The sequence below is a fragment of the Salarias fasciatus genome, chromosome 22 (genome assembly GCF_902148845.1).
Source record: "Salarias fasciatus chromosome 22, fSalaFa1.1, whole genome shotgun sequence".
In the NCBI taxonomy this organism is placed as follows: domain Eukaryota; kingdom Metazoa; phylum Chordata; class Actinopteri; order Blenniiformes; family Blenniidae; genus Salarias; species Salarias fasciatus.
This window is the reverse complement of record NC_043765.1, coordinates 11,575,101-11,599,011: the sequence shown is the minus strand read 5'-3', so window position 1 is coordinate 11,599,011 and position 23,911 is coordinate 11,575,101. Positions and strand designations below refer to the sequence as shown.

General features: G+C 45.9%; 1 protein-coding gene across 6 annotated transcripts in view; it reads right to left on the bottom strand.

The window, feature by feature from the left end:
* Nucleotides 1-16,810, bottom strand: part of fhod3a (formin homology 2 domain containing 3a) — a 45,535-nt gene extending 28,725 nt beyond the window's left edge. For all 6 annotated transcript variants that reach the window (XM_030120646.1, XM_030120641.1, XM_030120642.1 and 3 more), the window contains exons 1-3: nucleotides 16,379-16,810; nucleotides 11,354-11,463; nucleotides 7,866-7,933 (exon numbers count right to left, since the gene is read on the bottom strand). In XM_030120646.1, coding sequence (XP_029976506.1) covers nucleotides 7,866-7,933; nucleotides 11,354-11,463; nucleotides 16,379-16,543 — 343 coding nt within the window. In that variant the 5' untranslated portion in view covers nucleotides 16,544-16,810. The remainder of the gene's footprint in view (nucleotides 1-7,865; nucleotides 7,934-11,353; nucleotides 11,464-16,378) is intronic.
* Nucleotides 16,811-23,911: the final 7,101 nt, after the last annotated feature.

Here is a 23,911-nt window from a genome sequence, read left to right as displayed (position 1 = left end):
AGTAAACAGAGAGGATACTGGAGGATATGTGCAGCTTGCAGAGTGGATTAGCCAAGTGAAATTTTACTCTGACTCATACCACACTTGCCTGTTATTATACTCCTCCCTTGTGTGTGTGTGTGTGTGTGTGTGTGTGTAGTGTGTCCCCAATACAGTCGACACAGTGATATACGACATGAGCCACTGCGTGGGGGGGTTACAGCATATTTAGATATATCTTCAGGCAGAGAAAAAGATCCACTCTACTTGTTGAAACCACTTTCTCGGTGTTTGCCTTGGCCAAAAAAGTTTTGTTTGAGAGACTGCTGATGGCACAGAAGTGTAAAAATGCTGCACAGCTCTAGAAGGTAAACGCAGACAACTTTAAAGATGAAATCCAACAGAGTCAGAGTATTTCTTTTGGTTTAGTTGCTGTGAGTTTTTCTCCCAGTTTAAATCAAAGAGTTGATTGGAAATTGCCACTGGTTACGTGAGGATGGGCAGGTCGAAGGAGGGAAGACGAATCCAAGTATGACGTGGATGGATGGATGGAGGGATGATATACAATGGATGAATGGATGGATGGATGGCTGGATGGATGGACGGATGGATGGATGGATGGATGGATGATGGATAATGGATGGATGGATGGATGGCTGGATGGATGGATGGATAGAGGGATGATAATGGATGGATGGATGGATGAAAGACAATGTATAGATGGATGGATGATATAAAACAGATGAATGGATGGATGGATGGATGATAATAGATGGATGGATGGCTGGATGAAAGACAATGGATGGATGGATGGATGGAAGAAAATGGATGGATGGATGAAAGACAATGTATGGATGGATGATATACAATGGATGAGGTAAGGTAAGGTACTTTATTGGTCATTATACAGTGAATGTACAACGAAATTTTGTTCTCTGCATTTAACCCATCCATCGATGCCACTGAAGCATTCCGTATGGAGCAGTGGGCAGCTGCGGGGAGCGCCCAGGGACCCATCTCCAGATGTGGAGTCAGGTTAATGGTCAGAATCACCTGACTGGAGGATTGACCTATGGTGCATGTTATCGGTTGACGGGGGAAACCAGAGATCCCGGAGGAAACCATCCAGACACGGGGAGGAACATGCAAACTCCACACAGAAAGGCCCGCACGGTCCGGGGATTGAACCTGGGACCTTCTTGCTGTGAGGCAAGAGCGCTAACCACTCAACCACCGTGCTGGATGGATGGATGGATAGATGGATGGATGGATGATATACAATGGATGAATGGATGGATGGATGGATGGATGATATACAATGGATGAATGGATGGATGGATGGACAGATGGATGGATGGATGGTTGGATGGAAGAAAATGGATGGATGGATGGATAGGTGGATGGACTGAATATAATGGATGGACGGAGGAATGGACGGAGAAATGGACCTAGGGATAAAAGATGTTGGATGGATGGATGGATGGAGGAACGGTTGGATAGATCAGTGTTTACATTCCGTAAAATCCTGAAACATGAGTAAAGCCTGAACAGGTACTCCTATATAATGAATCGTCGTCCCTTCACCTGCGTGCCGGCAGCCTCCTGAGCAGTGAGGTAACCTTCAGGACCGCTGGTCCGCTGCGTCAGCGCCGTCTGGCAGGTGCATTTCCTCCCTGCTTTGTTTTTCCCCTGTGTTTCCTTCTCTAAGTGATCCACCAGTCCCCTGGAAACCATCCCTCTCCCCGTCTCTTTCCACACATCCCCTAAACCCATCATCCACCGAGAGCTCCACGGCTGGATGGGACGCCAAACCCGCAGATTCTCCAGTGTGTGTACGGGATGTTTAGCCTGTGGTAATTGTAATGTTTTATTGCATTATGTAACAGCTTCAAAATGATTAAAACAGACGAGCCAGAGGTTTTTTTTTTTTGTGCCGGCGCACGCCGGCGCATATGTAAACAAGCCCAGACATAACACTCAAGACGCGTACACACGTCATGGTATATTTCTTGCCTTCTTCCAGTAAGCCCACCGAAGACTGGGAGAGCAAAAAAAAAAAAAACCCCAAACAGCGGCGTGCAGAGCCGCAGCGCAGCAGTTGGGCTTCTCTTGTTTGTCAGCACGAAGCGGAGCTCAGGGAAAACCCTGCCACATCTACACAGAGCCCAGCGCGGTGACACACGGACAGGACCCGCCACACCACCGCCACACATCAACACAGGGGGGGGAGAAACAAACAGAACAGTCAAGAGTTTGAAGGATTTCTTGTATATTGTGGAGCGTGCAGTGTGACAGCTAAATGCAAACACAAAACGGTGTGTAGTTATCTCTAAACTCACAGCACAGACACAAGCTAGTGGCTCTTCTGCACTTGTGCAGCTCCGTCCTCCCATCCCGAAGCTTCACCGGCCGTGCCTCTGGATCTCCCGCAGCAGTCACTAAAGCATGAGTCATGCGGGCACTGCACAGGGCTTTAGCTGCTGGTGAGGGCAGCAGGGAAACTATTTGGGTGATTTTCTCATTCCTTCCTTCCTCCGAGATACAAAGGAAGAGGAGCATTTTTGCATTCGTGGCGTTGGTGCAACGGTGAGACGGTAAATACGAGAAATAGCAGCGCGCTCTTGGACGGGAGGCAGATAGAAGGCACTGAGTGACGGGTCTAAACTCGCCAAACGCCATGCAAACAATTCATAAGCATGGCAAAATATCCCGGCTGACTCACGGGATCACGAGGCACCGGATCCTTGAGCCAAAGCCACAGGTGCCGATCAGAACAAAGAGTCCCGGAGAGCATGTGAAGCCGAGCTGAATAAATATAGATTTACAGAGAGGAGCGCCCGGCCTGACGGCAGGTTTAAACCATTTTCATGTTTGAAAACATTAATCGGGACAAATGTAAAGTATAAAAACGATGTCAGATTTAAAAGTGGATAAGAGCATGTTGGCTAAGATCGGATATAAGCGGACAGCACTGCCAGCCAATCCATAAAACATTCCCTGATGTTGCTGAGCACATGGCTGCAGATGTCTCGGTGCGCGTTCCCCCCTCGCAGCCGACCCATTACCATGCATTATCTCCCTGTCACACCATGCCATTACCAGGCCTTATCTCCCCCAGCAGGGGGGACGCCGACACAGTAAATCGCTGCTAGAACCAGCTGCAGTCGACTCTTTCTGCAGCATCTTAAGGCCAGACCGCCGCCGCCGCCGCCGCCGCCGCCGCCGCGGGCCCCATCGGTAACCCCACACCGAGAGGAGCCGAGCACTCCTTCATCGCCCGAGACCACCCTGTCAGTAAAGCTCATATTTAGAAAGATTTTGATTTGTTTGACTCTCCCTGATGCCGTCAAATCCTCAAAATATCTCTTTACAGTGTTTAAATACAGTCACTATAAAGCCTCGGATGGCGGCCTGTTATCGCGGGATGAAAACACGCAATTCCAGCCGGAGTGAGGAGAGACGCCTGTGGCGGCGCGACGACGGAGTCAAGCGGGCGCACATGCAGCGCGCTGACGTAACTCCACGTTAAACTTCCAGCGCCGGACAGGCCGCTAATTTGTTACGTAACGGCACGTCCAGGGAAATCAAAGCCAGCCAGACTTCACTTCTCCTCCGCCTCATCTTTACAATACTTGCAGGGGGTGATTAGAGATGGATAATTGGGGGGCAGAAATCCAACATTATAGATGCCAATTTTTTTTTTTTCCTTTTTTTCCAGAGAGGGCTGAATTCCTGAGCTCAGGGGAAGGGGATTGAATGAGTTCCAGAAAGACATGCGAGGCCTTTTGTTCTCTTTTGTTTCACCTGCTGCACTGCTCATTACGGGGAGCTTTACCTGTCAGATGGCATAGTCTCCCCTTCTAGTTGATCACTTGAATTACTGCCTGTTCCTTCACTTCAGGAGCGGCTGGGAAATGAGGCCACATGGGAAAAGGAAGGCTCAGGGATTTGAAAAACATCCTGTTGAGTAAAGCGCAGTTTAATCACTGTACAAATGACAAAATTACTGTTTATGCTCAACCGGTGGAGCTTTATGTGGGGTTTTGTTATTCGCTGAGCACATTCATGCTCCCGACAGGATGAGGACTTTCCGTTTTGAACTCGTAAACGACTGTAATCATATGTGGCTACTGAGCATATAGTAAAGCAACACAGTGTATATAAAGTGATGCGCATTATTAAAACCTTTGATCGCATTATTAAATACAATATAGAAGATGATCAAAATTCATGCCGTGCCAACACCACAGATCTCCATCTGAGGATCACGATAAGACCAACAATCCAGCAAAAGGAGAGTTGTTTGAGTTTTAACATGGTCAATTAATCCTGCACCGATACTCAATACATCACTTCCCTATGGCATTGCTCTCAAACAACAGTTATAATAGCTGTATTTAACAGGTAAGAACAATTTCTTTGTTTCATCCTTTGCAAACCTCCGCCAAATCACAAACTCATTACTTCTAAACACAAACAGTTTTCTTCATCAATGATTTCCTACAGTCTCCTTCTTTTTGTGCTAAAATTGAAAACAGTTTCCTCCTTTTGGTTGTTTGTTTACACGATGTGGTTCTGTTACAAAAACAACCAACAACCTCAGATAGAGGTGACCTGACACACCGTCTAAACAGCCTTCCAATGAAAGGTAGCTGACGTCACCGCTCGCGCTCTCTACGGACTTTTATTTCTCCCCCCCTCAGTCACCATTTGACGCCCCCCTCCTCGCATCCGTGAACTGACACGTTTAATGAGGGGAGCTTCAGCGCCGTCCCGCCCTCCGCGCGTGTTTCTGCGCTGTCAACACTTTCTAAAGATAACACCTTCACCTCACCCCCACCCCTGGACCACCTCCCCGCACTCGTCGGCCATGATCCACAACAACCCCGCTGCCGCCGCCGCGACTGAAGCTAAAATTAACCCTCAAACAAGAGATTCTGGTTGGTTCTCCGAGGGGACGGCGGACTGGGGCATCAGGAGGGAGAAAGGGGCTGAGAGTGTGTGAGAAGGGGCAAAGCACTGAAAGACAAAAGTACAGAGAGGTGGAAGGAGATAAGGAAAATGGGGAGGACACAAGACGTTCATGTTGCATTAAAAAAAGAGAAAACAATGTAATAACCTGTGTTTATTTACTCCAGCAGTGAAAGCGATTGCACGGCTGACATGGTGCTAATAGACCCTACTTTTTATATACAACAGAAAAACTCATTAACTTACAAATATTATCACACTCTCACTCGCACTGCAAGGCTTCCTTAATCCCAAACTTGGCAGGCCGGAGTGTAATTTGATCATTCGGAGTGGCAGTGCCAGGAAACGCCCAGAAGAGCTGCGTTTCTCATGCCGGCGCTCTGGTTTCTCAGCCTCACAGCCCTTGAAAGAAGATCAATGCAATGACGGAGGAGGGTCGCAAACCCCTAAGATCTCCTTGACATTTGGCCTTAATCAACCAAATCCCGATCGTTGCCAATCAAACCTGGAAGCTGGTGATTCCAGTAAGATTAGACATGCGAGGAATTGATTATTTCCTGTGTCTCACCACACAAAACAGGCACAGTCAGGGGATCCATACACTTAATTCAGCCTCATCACACACAATCAGGATGCCGCCATGTGTGAAATTCCAGACTTTTAATTCTGCGAGCAATCTGCGTACATGTGTGCGGCAGACTTTGCATTTAGGAGACAGACTGCTGACCACTACTCAGGCGATTTGAAGGTCAAGGCCCGGGAGGATTAGAGAACTCTAAACGAGCAGATGAGTGGACAGCTGAAGCCACAGTGGGGGTGGGGAGAGGGGGGATCTCTAAAGTGAATGGATCACTCTGACTTGCTTAAGCTACCCGGGTGTACGGATGTTTGCTTAATGCTGTAGAATTACTCATTTCCACTTCAAAATATCAAATTCAGCTGACTGCGTTCATTTCAAAGACAAAAAAATGAATTTTATTTCCAATATCTATCGCCCCGCTCTGGGTTTATTCAAACTAACTCCTGCTGCGAGCTCAGGGTGTGGATGCTGTGCATAAATATTTAACCTGCTTCGCTTCACGCTCCGTTCACTCGGCTCCATTTAAACGATGACAGGAAAACAAAGCTGCTTCACGTGCATTAGCGTGCATGTCTGTAGCAGGTGGCTGCAGACCAGGGTCACTCCTCATCCCGCTCAGCAGAGCTGCGCATGTCGGTCAAACACGCCCCGACTTAAGAGAGTCCTCATTCTTAACACAGCGTGAGCCATATGTTGCTACAAGGATTGGTAAACATGAAGCAAACTCACAAGTCCGCGCGTCTCTCAGGTCTAATGCAGAAATCTTAAAAGCTTATCTAATGTGTTCTTATTTCATGTAACTGTCGGCCGTGGCAAAATCTGCAATGCGCACGTTTTCTCTCTTAAACACCCTGTGCCCCACTCAGAGTGACCTTTCACCTCGGCACGTTCTCAGCCAATCACAGGCAACGCTTCCAGCGTCCAGAATTAGCACCGCTATCACTGGCACTGAGAACGCTGACCATGGGGACGAGCCACGAAGGAGCGAGAAACAAAACACCCTGAGGAAAAGAAAGCGAGAGAGAGACAGAGAGAGTGGGGGGATTTCAGAGGATGTGTATTTCCTTAATTATCAACCTTGAATGCATCGTTTAAGAGTTTATCAGGAGAGCGCAAATCAAACCTTTACTAAGAGTTAACTTTACTGCATGTTCAGTTCTTTGGTTGAAGAGTCTTTTGCAGAGAAATGTGGCTTTGTGGGTTGTTTGTAGCTTTTAAGTTGCTAAGGCTAGCGGCTGTTTTCAACCCCTCCTAAAAGAGCCGTGGTTAGCCCACTTTAATTTTCAGGAGCTTATGAAGGCTCCTGTACCATGTTGTGCTGCCACATGGGAAACTTTCTTTACAGCGAGGATTAGGAACAGAGAGAGAGAGAGAGAGTAAAAAAAAAAAAATTAAGCAAAGCAGCCAAGAATTACAGGAGTCACAGATGATGAGCAGTCTGGAAAATTGGGATTCCCTGTGAGAACGCAGGCAGAAAGTGACCTGCCGATGTGCATTTGATAAGAACCTGAGTTCCAGTGGAAATCTCACACAATGCTTTGAAGGGGAAACTGGAGTGAATTCAAGAAAACCCATGCACGCACAGGTACAACATGCAAACTCCACATAGAAAAGCCCCGTGAGCCGTGCCTGGAATCTAACCAGGGTTTTTTTACTGTGCTAACCACTGCATCAGTTTACAGCTCAGCACAAAACATAGGCAAATAGACAAATTTCTCTAAATGTAATCGATTTTTTGTTTTTTATTCTATTTTCTTGTTTTTCAGGCAGGATCAGAGTGTCTAGCGGGACCGTTTCAGCCAGCTGGCCTTATGTTTAGCACCCCTGTTCTAGACTCGAAATGGATCATTGATCCAGTGCCAGTGCAGTCCTCCACCTCCTTCTCCCATCCTTGTCTCCCTTTTAACCGTTACATTCAACTGTTCCTCCTAGTTTCTATTCTTCTTCGTGATACTTTCTCCTCACACTTCCTTCCAGTTGCGCTCACATATCCCTCCTCCTCCTCCTCCTCCTGCATCACACCAGAAGGTAAAACTGTCCTGTGATAACACTTCAACACCTACATCACTTCACCGCCACTTTCCTCTCAACGTGCACAAGTTCCCACCGTACATGAAAACTCGGGTATTGACAGAGAAAAAAAGTGTTAAAGTTCACACACACTAATCAAACGTGCCACAGAGAGGGGGGGGGGGGGTGTCTCAGATCGGGCATGTAGACCCCAGGACGCCCGTCTGAGCGTGTGGTACGTTGTGTTCTCGGCGTTGCTGATGTGTTTGACGGCGGAGGTGTCTCCGAGGAGAGGCGTGTGTTAAACATGTCACACGGCACTCACCGATGCAGGCGTGTACACGGACGGTCAGCTGGGTGCGCAAAACAACACTGTGCTTCTTCCCTCTGGACCTGGAAACAGACGGACGACAGAAGGAAACACAGTTATTGTTGATGTGACTGGAGCTGGAAGACAAAATATGAAGCCTGCATTAAATTTGAACCCCTACGCTGATAAGCATCTGAGCCTGCAGCAGACACAACACACACAGATGCACACATACACACACACCTCTGCATGCCATTGTGCCATTTAGGACACATACGCACACACTACAATTCCAATTGGGAAAACACCAAACTCGCAAACATCCTCACTCATCAGAAACTCTCTCTCCTGAGCGCTTATCGTCCTGTCCGCGTGGGATAATCACCAACTTTAATCTCCAACATCTACGCCGAGAAAGGAAAGCCGGGCTCTGGGAACCTGCATACCTGATACGCACGACATGCACTACAGGTAAGCAAGCCCCAAAACAAGAAGAGCAAAAGGTGGCTTATCATTCTATTACGCTGCGTTATCAGCTGTGCTGGGAAATAGAGCAAAATGTTAACACAATCTGCCAGGTTGCTGATGAAACAAATTCTCCTTTTTCTGATAATGGGCCGTGCGAGAACGCCAGTCAAAGCAGTGAGTCTTGTTTTGTCAGGGTACTAAAAGAAGAAAATCTGCCTGAAATAGCAAACAGGCACGGCGCATGATGGGGGTGAAAACCTTGTTTAGGATTACATAAGTCAAAGCCACGTGGAGCAAATCTATCAAGTTTCTACTCGGTGTAAGTTTGACCAGTGTGAGGAAAAATAAACACAAAAATACATCAATCCTACCAGTAACCTTGGCGTTTTTCATGGGGATTATATTTTATACTGGCTGAGTAAGTAAAAAGTCTGTAAAGCTAAGAAAATGACATGATTTTCCAGTAATTCAGCTTTTACGCGCAGAATAAGACAAACCATGCATTGCCATAGTCAATAGTGAATCGTTTAAAAGGCAAATAATGATATATATGGTCACTTCCAACTATTTATTGTTTCTTTTAAGTGAACCATCACAAGTTAACACTTCACTTTTCTGATAAAAACACATTTTTACATAATAATAGTGAAATGTGAATCAAATACAATGTTATTTTGAACACTGACACTTTCCACTACATATATATAAAGATTCCATTCTTTTTTTTTTCCCATGAGTGTGAAATCCTCTTCACTATAATTCAGATGGCCAAGTGAAAGTGATTGGGAGCCGACATTAATCTGCGTCACAATCTACAGCTGTTCCCGTTTCCTCTTCACTCTCTCTCAGCGTAAGCTGAGCTCTCCTTATCACCAGAGAGCTTTGTTTACGGTCCGCTGTGGTGAGCGGCGTGCCGCCACAGCTGGGATCGCAACGCACTCTCCATACGGGGAAGTACGTGTTCTCCTGGCGGCGGATCGGTTTATACCAATGTGCCCAATTTAAACCTCAGTTAAAGAAAACATGCACTTTTGAGGTTTTGTGTAAGTGCTAAAAAAAATAACCCTGGACACAATAAAAAAAAAAGAAAAAAACAAGCTCAAAGACGTGAATGCGAAGCCTGACAGCAGGATTCAAACTACAGGATGTAGGTGTTCGCTGAACGATTGAGGATGGTATTCTCTCAGTTTCTGACACAAGACAAATCGTCTGGCAGATGCCGGAGAAACCAGGCTTTTAGCATGACTGCAGAGAAAAGGTCAAACCCAAACCAAACGCTTCGCTCATTCCATCCTGGGAGTTCACTCTGACTCGAGCAGACGTTGAAGCGGAGGCCCACCCGGCCCAACCAGTTCCTCGGGAGTCACGTCGTCGGCCTGTCCGTCATCCGTCACCAGACAGAGGTGCGCACACTCGCGAGCAAACAAATAAACGTTCACATGGAAACCGGCGTCCGCGCGCAAACAGACGGGGGGGGGGGAACATTTGGGCTCTGTGGGGCTGCCATCACTTATCGTGCTGCCGCCCTCCTGTCCCAAACAGATCAACGCAGCCCTCCATAAACACACAGCGCTTCACATGTGCAGCCGGTTAGCAGCTGCCTCTCCCGTCCCAGAGCTCTCCGTGATTATGCTTTGTGTATATATGCCTAAAAGCTTTCAGCTGAGATCAAAGAGCATCTCTGGAGTTAAGAAGTTTGCCTTTTAGTCAATCAGCTGAGCGATCAGGCACAATGAAATATTATCAACAGTTTGGAAACACTGCAGATTCAGGCTAAACTAATTGTGTGGTTTATGTTCCTCAAGAGTTTTGATAGTTAATTAATGGAAATGGTATTTATTATTGCTAAACATGCTGCCTAACAGGGCAGGCTATGTTTCTGGTTACCTTTGAAGTTGTATCTTTAACAAGTTCTGTCTTTGGTTTGCTGGTGGTTAATGTGGCAGCCTGCTCTCATCGGTATTTCAACTCTTAACAACAGCAGGATCCCGCCTATCCGAAATGAAACCTGTTTTTATTGATCAAAGACATGTTTATCTGAAGGTATTATGGGTAATGGTTCTTTTTAACCAATTTTCCTGGCTAAGAAAAAGTTCCAAGTGAACCCAACAATAAAAACTTACTTCAACTGATTCAGTTGATCACACTGACAACGTTTAGTGTTGTCAACACCCCCTAACCTGAGTCAAGACCAAGGCCTGGAAAGGCCTTGAGACCTCTTTCAAGACCAAACCTGCTCTAGAGTACCACACACCAAATCACTTCAGAAAAAAGGCTTTTAAATGGCTGCGTTTAATCTCCACTATATCCACCAGGAGGCGTGTATTTTTAAAAATATGTTGCACCTGCTTTTGCTGCTAAAGTGGCAGCAGTGAAAATGGAGTCCTCTAATCACAAGAAGTGAGACTGTATTCACAAGTTTTCATGACTGGGTCTACTGACATCTACTTTTCAACTATTAAGATGACTTATTACTTGTAATCTTCAAATAATCAAACTATGAGATCCTGAGAACAAACTTATAAAAGTTTCCACATTAGATGTAAAATCTGATCTTGAAAACATGGCTATCAGTGGTCATCCAGGTTCTTCACCTGCTCTTCATGAGTACGACGGCAATGCTGCTGGAGGATTTGACAGACCAGGTTCCGCTCACGTCATCTTACAAGTGGTTTCTCTTAGCTCTGAGACAACAATTTTATGAACTGTCACAAAAAAGATCAATAATCATCAAAAAAAGCAGGCATGGGGATGAAGTTGAAGTGGAAGAGAGGGCAAACCGGTCCCGCTTTCCACAGTGCTTCATACTTTCCATGAACTTGTGCTTCCAAGAAATTTGTGTCCAGAAGCTTGTGATTCTCCCCATTTTATAAAAATGAAGACAGTCAGAAAATATGTACAAGAGAGAAGGAGGGTGGAAGGAGGGGGCCTGAGCGCGCTCATCGCTCCGTCTTAGTGAGTATATTTTCACTGGTCAATCCTGAGAGTGTGTGAGTCTGTTTGCCGCGACTGATACGAGTGTGAGTCACTCTCACCCCGTGTCGTCCTGCTGAAAGCCCTCCAGCTCGTCCCGCTGCTCTGCCAGCGACGACTCCAGGTCCAGATAGGTTCCATTGTGGGAGAGCTGAAGAGTGCAGTCATCGAGCTGTGGAAAGAAACACAGACGGGACGAGTTTTAGGACTAAAGTCACAAATGAGAAGCATATTCTTGAACTGTGTGACAAAACAGAGCAAAAAAAATCACCTACAGTAAGCAGGCACTACCACAAATTTTAACTTTTAACACTTGGGAAAAGAAAGTTTCTACCTTGAAGTATCTGGAACTCCAAAACCCCATATTTGATGAAATAATACAGAAAGAAGTGTCATGACCTCGAGTTCAGTGAAAAACTGAGTTTCACCAAATCAGAATAAAGTGTGAGCAACAGGAACAACTGCTGATTGCAATAAAGCAGCATGTGAAATTTCCTTGCATGAAACACCCAAACGAATGATACGGCATGTCTCTGGACCCACTTAATCTAATGCCCTTTTACTGTCCGTGTTTCACAGCCCGTTTTAAAACAATATGAGCCTGCAAAATAAAGCCACTTTATGGGAAGGAGGTCTGCCCATGCGAGCGCACGGCGGTCTGTGGAAAGAAACATATGCAGTGTCGCTTTGCTATTGACGTTACAAAGCTGCAAAGAGAATTAACTGCTAATAAAATGCTGCAGAACAAGAAACCAAAACCAGAGTGGAAGAAAAGAGTGCTGACAGAAAGACAGATTTTAGCACATTTAACTACCGGCTGTGAGAAATCCGACCCTTAAATATTGCCTGAATTGTGTACAATGTGAAACTTCAGCACATTTAAGTCTCTATATGTTTATGGAGGGATGATCAGCCTCACATGTGAAACGCTCACGTGTAAAGTAAAGCAGATGGTAAACTGTGCAGTTTCTGTTCTGTTTACATCTTAAGACCAACCTTAGCTCCCATAGCATGTGCAACTGCATGATCTGAGGTTACTGAATATCGGGCCACGTCAGAAATGACCCACTGAGCAGCGTAACGCGAGAGCCCGCTGGGTCTGAGACCAGGTGTTCGGTCGTATATCTGCACACCGCTGGCATCGATGTTTCTGGGTACAGTCACAAGCTGATAGCAGGTGCAAGCAAGCAGGCATCCCGGAGACGACTTATTAAAAGCAGGTGACGTCAGTTTGTTGCTACAGTTCTGCAACTTTCAGTCAGAGCCACTACTGTGTGAAGAGGCGAAGGCGATCAGAAGTGGTATTGCTCTGGCTTTAAACTGCTTGGTGACAATTTCTAACCAGCACAGCCCAACAGATCACAAGACCCGCCGCCGCTCTCCGTCCGTCCGTCCCTCCCTTTCAGCTGGAAACAGAGAGACAGACTGTCGGACGGACTCACAGCATAAATATAACCTCGCTATATTTACTCTGCTGTGAGGCAACGTGCACATAGGAGCTCAAACGGGGTGGGTGTGTCCACCAGGGCTCAAAATATTACAAAGGTGAATCTGAGGGTTCATGTCGATGAACTTTGCGGCGTTGTTCTCATCTGTCATTCACTCTTGAAGCCGTTGTCGAAGTTGAAGTGGGCCATAAACAAACAAAACTGATGTTGACTTGCTCCAGTTTTTTTTTTTTTTTTTTTTAAATGTACTCATCAACATCGATTGACTGACGACAAATAGCAAAGCCCTTAAAACAAACAAGAAGCTTGGATTACCCCTTTTCAAAACCAAGTGTGATGGCTTCATTTTCTTTGGTACAATACTGGTAGTAAGACCTCTGATAGAGGAGAGTCAGATCAAAATATTTGTAAGAAATTTATTACCATCTATGACTGTGTGCCAACCCGTCCAGAACCTGTTCAGACTGTGGGCGCAAAATGAACCGATCATGAGGCACAATACACAAAATATAGCACAAATACATACTGGAACTGTCCCAGTTTCACAAGCTTTACACCACAGCTCAACAATAGTGCTTTTTCACACATTTTGTGCTTGTAAGATTTGTTAGACCTCAGACTGAGGCAGTGGGGGAGGAGACAGCAGGTGGAGGAGTTAATCACACACTGCCCTACTGCCCCGCTTCTTTTGTTTTGTTTTGTTTTGTCAGCTTTTTTATGCAAGAAAAAAAACCTAAATCTCAAAGCATTACTTGGCATTTCTAGCAATAGTCCTCCCCAAAGCTCTACTTGAATTGAATCTGTTTTCTGCAGGATTTCCTCTTTTCCTTGAAAATCCCCTATTCTGTCCAACGCAACAGGAAAAGACGGAGCAGTATCACCTTCAGCCCACATGTGCTGCTCAAGATCCTTCCACTCAGTCCTCCACATACTGCTCAGACAGGCAGGAAGTCAATCCCAGAACACTTAGTTGGACAACAAGAGAGCAGTTCACCCTCCAGAAGAGAGTGTCGCTTTTCCTAAAACACTTGGTTAGGGTAATAGGAGTAACAACATGTCGTGCAACAAGAACCTCTAGCAGAGGTGGTTCCCAAAAAAGAACCACAAACAATTCACAGCTCGAAGCTGATACAGGACAGGCCAAAGAAATACTGGCTTTGTTTAGTAACTCTTGGAAAAAAAGATAAAATCCAACGAGGTGGGAGGGTGATGTGTAATTACTTTCATGTTAAAGCAACATTAAAGCTGCGGGTGATCGCGGTTTACAACGCCGTTATGTAACTCAGGCGATGAGCTCTAGGGAAGTTTTTCGGTGTCAAAATTGACGAGATTGTAATCTGTGAGGAGCAGAGAAGAGGGCCCGTGTTATTTTAATGGAAATAATGAGACTTTTTCCATCACACTATGGAGACGGCGACGTTTTCTGATGCCTGATAAGTTTAACTGACTGAGCTCTGCAGTGTGGACTAAATTAACTTTGCAGAGTCTTTTATGATCATTTTAGGTAGACTATAATATGTCTGGAAGAGGAGAGCGGATGTCGCTTCTGTGGGAAACAAAAGAAAACGTCTTTCTTTAGCAGCTTGGATGGAACGACACAGCCCACACACACAAACCAGTCACACACTGATTTTAGACCTGGCAACCAATTCTGACCTTTTGTTTGTATGTGTGTGAGTGTGTGTGTGAGAGAGTCTTTGTTCTTCTATATTCGTGGGGAACATGATCAACTCATGTCACAATGGGGACGAAAATGCAGCATCCCTTAAGGGACGTCGGGAGTTCTTTGGTGAAGAGACGAATGTCAAGATTAAACTCTGGTCAGGGTTAAGCTAAGGTCGGGTGACCACTTGAGTCATGGCAGTTTAGATTTGATAGTGTTATACTCAGCCATGTGAGTCTATCAGTTTTGTTTTATTTTGGGGAGGGGGGGGGGGGGTTGCTGATAAGTCTCCATTGACGTGGTACAATGGAGGGACTTTGTCCTGCATTTTATTATATTAAGTGTTCTACAAAAGAAGGATGATTGATTTAATCAGAAAATGCAAATCAAGGCATTGTTTGCGCGCGTGTGTGTGTGTGAGTGTGTGAGCTGGTGCGTGGTCACCGAGGTGGACGAGGAAATGCAGGAAGAGGTCGGGAAAACCGCGGCACCCAAAGTGAGGAGAACAAAGTGTCGCAGGGATTCGGGCCCCGGCCACAGGAATTCTGGGACAAGTGACCTATACTTTACAAGCAGCCCCAGCCAGCCGTACACAGAGCCCCGCCATCACAACATAATAACACAGCAGGGTTTTTTCTCTCGGAAGAGCAACGGGAGGCAGAAACAAAATAAGAAGGGAAAAAAAAAAATTGTTTGAGCAGAAAGAAATGATTCAGAAAGCAAAAGGAAGAGTCAGAAACTAAGCAGTTTTCCAATATTGGAATAACACCCGAGCCTCATAAGCACCAGCTTTCAGATCTGAACAGTCTGCTGTACAAATTTGCAACCATTCGGTTTCATCCCTATAATCTAAGAGCAATATCCAGTTGCTACTGTGCGTCGTCTTCCTCCTGATGTGAACAAAATTGCAAACGAAGCCAGGCTGTGCCATCTGTCCTTGTATAGGTTGTAATTATAAGCTTTCCTGTGCTGTGGGCCATTTTTCATTTGTTTTGTGGTTTTTAAGGATGGGTCAGAAAAATATCTGCTGGTTTGGAAAGAAACACTCAGCTGTTGAATGCTGCTTTTTTTGCCACTCAGTGCTTGATCTTTATTGACAAATTCATTCAATATTCACACTCAAGGTGAACTGCGAAGCATCTACGTTCACATAAATCACAGACAGAAGGTCACATATAGCAGCCGTGCCACTAGCGGAGCCTCTGTGGTTGTGTTTGTGTGTTTGAGTCAACCTTGTCAGGAAAGAATGTGCTCCTATCTTTTTTTTTTTTTTTTCTGTGCTGCTTCAAACACTGAAAATTGGATTTTCTCTCATCCATCACTCTGACCACATTCCAACACTTTGCCACTAATTTTGGACATAAGCATTTTGGGCATGTTGGCACTGTGGCTGTCACTTCCAGATGAATGAGGCAACTCAGGACAGAGCTATCTAGTTGCATTAATGCTTTTGCAGCCACCTGTTACCGGGACATGCAAGGCAGTGTGCAGAAATAAGGCAGTGTGTTTTATTCTTTAACATGAATGCATTTTCATTATATTTTTTTGTTGCTTTTTGCAACCCTAAGCAGAAAAGTTCAGAGTCTGCTTGGAGATTACATGATGCAGCCTCTTGCTCAGTGGCACTACAGCCAAACAAAAGTCTGCCCATGTGGGATTAAATCGGGATATTCAATCTAAATCAAGCCCGTGTTTTGATGTTGCTGTGGGCTTCGAGGCAAACATTTTGCAACCTTGTTTCATTCCTCTGGTAGGAAAGCCAATCAGTTGCTGCTTGCATGTGTTCTCAAAATAGCCTGTGAATGGTGGTTATGGGAAGTTTATTTGCAGGAGGGCTGAAGTTTTTTTAAAAAAAAAAAAGGAGTACCAAGGAGAATCCAAACAAACAAAATCCAAAACACTCCTCATGATGCATCAATGTATGAATTGCGGTTCTCTCCTGGGAGCTGCTCGACGGGATGACCCGGTCACCTCACCTTGTGCGGGGCTTTGAGGAGTCGGTGGACGCCCGCGAGCTGGTTGATGAGCGGGATGTCCTCCCGGAACGTGTACAGCGGCGGTCTGGTCGGCTCCGGGAAGTTGGTGCTGTTGAACGGGTCGGTGTCGTCTAGGAACTGAACTCTGCAGACAAACGTGGCCATGGTGCATCCATACGCAAGTGGCTCCGCGGAGGTCGAGCTGGAGCCGTGCGTGTGCGCTGCGCTGCGCTCCCGGTAACGACAACAAACTGCGGGTCGCCAAGCACGCTCCTGCCTGCCTGCCTGCCTGCGCGCAGCCCGCTCGGTCCTCCCGGAGGACGGAGAGGATGGACCGAGATGCGGAGTCCGGGGGTCCCGTCTGTCTGGGTTAAAGGAGCGACTCGCGGGGGGGAGGGCAGGTGGCAGAGGGCGCGCTCCAGCCTGGTGCCGCCGGAGAGTGAAGGATCAGCGCGGCGCAGCTCGGGACAGCCGCTCAGCTGTCTGTCTGTCTGTCTGAGTCTCAGTAAATCCACCCCCCCCTCCGCCTCATCCCTCCCTCCTCCCCCACCCTGTGGGTAACTGTCTCCGGCTTAGCAGCGGCTCTCTATATGAAAATGAGCTGCACTAATCCAGTGATAAATTTAGTTAGGAGGATCTCTGCGTTCATTATGAAATGATGATCTAAGCTTGATAAAAAGGCAAAACAATCGATCAAATATCCCCAGAAAAAAAAGTTAAATACATTACTGTAATTAGAACAGGGGCTTTACCTCTACTGGTTATGTCAATTATGAATAAATACTACTAAAAGATCAATAATACTTTTTTTTTTTTAAATAACCCGCCTATATAAAATACATGTACATACAATGATAACAGAAGCACAAAGTTTGACTACAGGTCTAAAGTAAAAGCTTAGTTAATTGCGCCCTCTTGTGGCCGCATGGCGTCACTGCAGGTATAACGTGACATTCACGTTTGTTTTTTCATTTTCATTCATTCATTTCATTCAAGAAATTTGGTTTAAAGAATTATTACAGTGTCAGTCTCATCTATCTGTGTTATTGTATGGGTATATTCCTTTCCCAAATTGCATTAGTTTAAATTCAGTGATAATTTGTTCCTGTCAAACCACTTCTTCAATTTATACATTTCTGTAGTTATTGTCATTAGTATAATGAAAAAGAAAAATGTGTGTCATCTGCAAACAAGACCAATTCTAAAATGTGAGAAACATTTTGCAGTGTCATTTATGTGAAGAGGATAAATGGTTGGGGACCCAGTATGGGACCCTGGGGGATGTAACAAGGCAACCTAAGAAGAAATGAAGCTCTCCAGTTTCATAAACTGTATCTGATCCCTGAAATAACTTTTCACCCAGGATGAAACTATTCCCCCGATTCCACGCCATTCCAGTGTGTTGATCAGTATGTTGTGGTTCCTTAATTGTTTCCATTAATTCCAATCATGGTGTGCTGTTTCATCTTAATCCAAACTGACCTGTTGGAGAGAAATGTATGCTCTTTTATGAATTTGACTGATTTGCTACTGAATATTTTTTTCAGAATTTTTGTTCTTTTTTAGTTGTGGTAATAAAGAATTATTTATTTTCATTTTCTTTGGAAACGTTTTGTGATGACAAGTTACATGAGCAACTATGAAATTCCTTTTATTTTTCAGTGTTGGAAGGAACATTGAAGATTGGTCGCTTGTTTTTCTACAAGATTATCATTCTAATCCTGAGGTGAAAAGGGATTAGGGATTTCTTCAGCCAATTTAGGTCCAGAACTGACCAAAAAGTGATTGAAACTTTTAACGGTATCATATTATGTTATTGAAGTACCTCCCTCTCGGGACCCGACAGGCTGTAAAGTCTCCTCGACCGCAAAGTCGCTCCCTTCACCAGCTCGATGGAGCAGTCGCAGGGCCTGTGAGGGGTAACGACAGTGTTTTGGATTTGCTGAATACGGGAGCCAGGTCATGGAAAAGCAGAGGCACCAGGGAGAGATCAGAGGCCTCCACGGTGTGCTGGCGGATGGGCAGAGATGGAGAACAGGCCGCCGCAGATGGCCAGGCAGCAAGTCCTCCACGAGATCACCCTTCCCCCGATCCAGGAGAAGAGAGGGTCGTGGAGCCGCAGTCAGGGGTACCCAAGGATCACCTCATCCATGGACTGAGGTAATATAAGGAAACTCATCTCTTCCCTATGGTTGTCGGAGGAAAGCAGTGTTGCAGGAACTGTACACGACGACAGCAACCTGGGTTCCAGAAGCACTGAGGATACGTCTGGCATTAGCATACCTGTCGACGTCGACCCCCAGCCTCCGCGCCAGCCCCTCCGAAGATGAAGTTCCCTTCTGCTCCTGAGTCCAGCAGAGCCTTGGACTGCATCTCCACTGACCCCCATGACAAGGTGACAGGTAACAACAGTTTCTTAAGGGGATTTTGATTTTCCTGACCTGCCAGGCCCAATACTATCACTGGCGGGCCATGTCTTTTGGCCGATTGGGACACCTGTTACGGACATGGCCGGGCTCCCCACAGTAGAAACAGAATCCCAGACTCACCCTCGGTTGGTGTTCAGACCCAGTGAGCTGGATACGGCCAACCTCCATGGCATCTGGGTCCTCCCCAACCGTGGGTGTCAGGGCTCTGGGGCGGGCTGAGGCCGTTTTAGCTGGACAGACCTCCCGGGTGCAGTTGTCCAGCCGAATCGCTTGGGATATCAGGTCGTCAAGCTTCATTATATCCTCTCGGCCTGTCAGTTTGCCCTGGAGCTCCGAACGTAGCCCAAACAAAAACACTACATGCAGTGCAATGTCATTCCACCCGCTTGCGGCTGCCACAACCCGGAAGTCCACCGAGTAGTCGACAATGAAACGACCTCCAGGTCTCATTGCCGTCGGGAGAATCCCCCTCCGCCTCAGTGTGATCAAAGGTGCAACGGGAGAAGTAATAGTTAGCAAACGTGACACTTTTGATGATGGCTCGGGTACGAGTCCAGAAGTTTAGTAAATTAATAAATCTTGGACGTATCGGTGGGGAACTCCTCCAGAGCCCGTTCAAAAACTTGCATTGAAGCAGAAACCCACTTGCCCCTCCAACCTGTCCCCCATACCTCGATGGAGTGGAGATGGAGATGACGCGTTGCTGGCCGAAGGCCGCTCCAGAGGCTACTGAAGGTGAGGGGTCCGATGGCAGATACTTTATGTCCTCAATAGATTCTGTATCCATTGATTCAACTAAGAAACAGAAACATTGAGAATATTTAGTTAACTTAGTGACTTGGTGCATCACAAAACCGTTTAAGTCTTATAATGAAGACATCTCCTGCACAATGCAATTATTCTCAATCTGTAATCCCCGGAAAAATGTAGCAGAATTATAAAGAATCCTGAATATTTTTTATATGCTCCAAACATAATCTCAGTCAACATGTGAATTTCCTCTGCTGTCAAGACTTCTTCCATCTTTTTCTATCTGATCTGCAAATAAATGTCAATAAATGCTGTTAACTGCACATATATTTGACTTTTTTTTTTTTTTTTTGAGCTCTCGGTATAATCACCACCTGTCTTTATTCCTTCATATTATCAGTGAATCAGTTGTCTAGTTTAACAGATACTTAATAGTGTTAAGTAGCTTTGGTTGTGTTTGAAAATCTGAACGTCAGGTTGTTTCATCTGCAGTGAAACACTTTGACCACAAGAGGGCGACATTAATCAGGAAGGTCTGATGAACTGATCCTGACAGTATAAAACTTCTTTTTGTTCGTCATCTTGTTCTTTTTGAATGTAGTTTCACCAATAGTTTTGAGTGGGCCTGTATTTTTAATTATGTTTAAAACAAAGCTCAATAAAGCTTTTAATGGATTATAATGCAACTGATGGTTGTGTGTAAGAATGCATATGAATTCATCTGTTTGAGCAGAAATTGTTCTCAGAATCGTGGTCATCCAATAAGTAATTTCACTTTGGATTTATTATAATTTAGTTAAATGAAAAAACAAAGTCAAAGCGCTTTTAACAACAACAGCAAAAAAAAAAAAAAAAAAAAAAAAATCAGTACACCTGTTTTGTGGTGAGCCTGTATGTCTCATCTGAAGATACATCCAAAGACATTTTAACTTTCTGCTACTTTTTTTTACAGAAAGCGCTTAATCTATAATGAGTGGAAAAACCCATCCATATCAACTGTACTCAGTGAACCTGCTACTCTGTCCTCCTCCTCCTCATCCTTCTGTCCTCCCCCTGCTTCTCCTCTCTGTCCTCTCTGTCCTCCCTCTGCTCCTCCTGTCCTCCTCCTGCTCCTCCGCTTATCCTCCTCCTGCTCCTCCTCTCTGTCCTCCTCCTTCTCCTCCTGTCCTCCTCCTGCTCCTCCTCTCTGTCCTCCTCTTGCTCCTCCTCCTGTCCTCTGCCTATCCTCCTCCTGCTCCTCCTCTCCGTCCTCCTCCTGTCTTCCTGCTGTTCTCCTTCTGTCCTCCGCCTGCTCCCCCTGTCCTCCTCCTGCTCCTCTCTGTCCTCCTCCTGCTCCTCCTGTCCTCCTCCTGCTCCTCCTCTGTCCTCCTCCTGTCCTCCTCCTCCTCATACTTCTGTCTTCCTCCTGTCCTCCTCCTCCTCATACTTCTGTCTTCCTCCTGTCCTCCTCCTGCTCCTCCTTCTGTCCTCCTCCTGCTCCTCCTCTCTGTCCTCCACCTGCTCCCCCTGTCCTCCTCCTGCTCCTCTCTGTCCTCCTCCTTCTCCTCCTGTCCTCTTCCTGCTCCTTCTTCTGTCCTCCTCTCTGTCCTCCTCCTGCTCCTCATCCTGTTCTCTTCCTGCTCCTCCTCCTATCCTCCTCCTATCCTCCTCCTGCTCCTCCTCTCTGTCCTCCTCCTTCTCTTCCTGTCCTCCTGCTCCTCCTTCTGTCCTCCTCTCTGTCCTCCCCTTGCTCCTCCTGTCCTCCTCCTGCTCCTCATCCTGTCCTCTTCCTGCTCCTCCTCCTATCCTCCTCCTACTCCTCCTCTCTGTCCTCCTCCTGTCTTCCTGCTGTTCTCCTCCTGTCCTCCTCCTGCTCCACTCTGTCCTCCTCTTGCTCCTCCTGTCCTCCACCTGCTCCTCCTCTTTGTCCTCCTCTCTGTCCTACACTCTGTTCTCCTCCTGTCCTCCTCCTGCTCCTTCTCTCTGTCCTCCACTCTGTCCTCCTCTCTGTCCTCCTCCTTCTCCTCCTGTCCTACTCCTGCTCCCCCTTCCATCCTCCTCCTGTCCTCCTCCTGCTCCTCCTCTCTGTCCTCCTCTCTCCTCTCTCCTCCTCCTGTTCCTCCTCTCTGTCCTCCTCCTCCATGCCCTCCTCCTCTCACTCTCACCCTCCTCCTTCTCTGGTTGCTCTCTTCAAGGTTCTCCATTGTTCACAAACAGTCCTGACTTGATTGCTGAATGTGTTGAGTTTTGAACACTTGTGTGTTGTTGGATGATACCACTGAGCTTTTACATGATAAGTGTGTGTAACAACAGAGCAGTGTGTGTTGTGTTTTGACAACAAGTTTATGTGCAATTGACTGCAGAGTGTAAAGAAGGAAAGCCAGAGTCCCGGGGAGCCGTAAGGGAGCGTGAAGTAGTGACAATTCGGGTCGAGCAAATGGTACCTGAAGTTAAGGTTGTGCAAATTGAGCCAACGTTTAGATTTGTGTGTTTTAACAATCGTGAAAAACTGTAAGGGTCATCTCTCATAGAGAAATCATGTCACAACAAAGAACGTCGTCTGGTGCGATATGAACAGGCTGGAAGAGAAGCTTTGAGATGAAATGACAATAAACCATGAACAGACGTCAACTTAGGGACTTAGTGCATCACTAAACGGATCTATTCTTATTTTTTAAGGAACATCAATATAAAGTTCTCACAGTGAGCTTTCACTGGTGCTGCTCCTCAGAGCTCCTCTCCTCAGAGCAGCACCAGTGAACTTTGCACTGCTGTTCTTTCAACCTAAACCGAGCATGCAACAGAACCATTTCCTGAGTTACACATTGATCGAAGTCATCAATATATGTGGATGGAAATGTTCACTTTAAAGTCCAACTGAAGACCGTCACACTTCAGTGGTGACAAATGTGACAAGCAGAAAGTGTGTGAAAGGTAACGGACAGAAAGTCATCTGAAGTTGAGAAACTTGAAAACTCTGCATATATTTTACCTTTATCTTTATTTTTGAGCTCTCAGTACGATGCCCATGTTTCTTTATGTCTTTATCATTGGATCAGTCGTATTTAGTGGTTTATCAGCTTCTTAGAAAGAAGAGAGTAATATTAATATGTGGTTGTTTGAAAATGAACGTGAGCTTGTTTCACCTGCAGTGAAACACTTTGAAAACAAGAGGTCGACATTAATATCAAGAAGGTCTCAGAAACTGATCCCAGGAGTCGATATGGTTCAGAGTGTAGCAACAGTTACACAGAAAAGAAAACCTACAACCAGTGGTCTTATAAAGTTTTATACCAGGCCTCGAGACGCAGGTCACGAGGTCAAGCTGAGCTTTTCTACAGGAGTGAGTCCGGATCAGGAAGAATTCAGCTGCATCTATTCACACACACACACGTGCAGGTGTCAGCACAAGAGAGAGAAGGAGAGAGATGGAAGAGAGAGAGAGATGGAGAGAAAATGCAAAACATCATTGTAGGTTTTCTTTTCTGTGTAACTGTTGCTACACTCTGAACCATATCGACTCCTGGGATCAGTTTCTGAGACCTTCCTGATATTAATGTCGACCTCTTGTTGTCAAAGTGTTTCACTGCAGGTGAAACAAGCTCACGTTCATTTTCAAACAACCACATATTAATATTACTCTCTTCTTTCTAAGAAGCTGATAAACCACTAAATACGACTGATCCAATGATAAAGACATAAAGAAACATGGTCATCGTACTGAGAGCTCAAAAATAAAGATAAAGGTAAAATATATGCAGATTTTTCAAGTGTCTCAACTTCAGATGACTGTCTGTCCGTTACCTTTCACACACTTTCTGCTTGTCACATTTGTCACCACTGAAGTGTGACGGGGGGGGGGCTCGTGCTTCGATTCACAGACCGGGAGCAAATATATAATATACCGGGAGAGCGGACAAATGAAACTACAAATACAACTACAAATGAACTTTCTTCTGTTGATTCTTGGTTTGTCAGCAAGTGAGCAGCGGCGTATTTGCACACGAGTGATTCATTTGAAATGTGGACGGAGTGGCGTGGGTCTCCTCTCTGCTCTGACTGCAGCAGGGAGCGCCGCGTGAGACTGGCCGCCTGTGAGTGCTTTGGGACGGGGGAAGGGGTCACGGCAGCGGAGACGTCCTGTCACGTCTCCAGAGCACCAGAAAAAGTCGCTAAATTTGTCGCTAGTCACTTTTGACAAAAAAAAGTCGCCAAGAGGCTTTGGAAAGTCACCAGATTTAGTGAGAAAGTCACAAGTTGGAAACACTGCCAGCCCCTGATCCCAGCAGTGTTTGAGTCCGTGTCCACGGCGGCCATGTTCTTCCTGTTCGGCAACGCGCATACAGCGTCAATTTACGTCACATCCCCACGATTG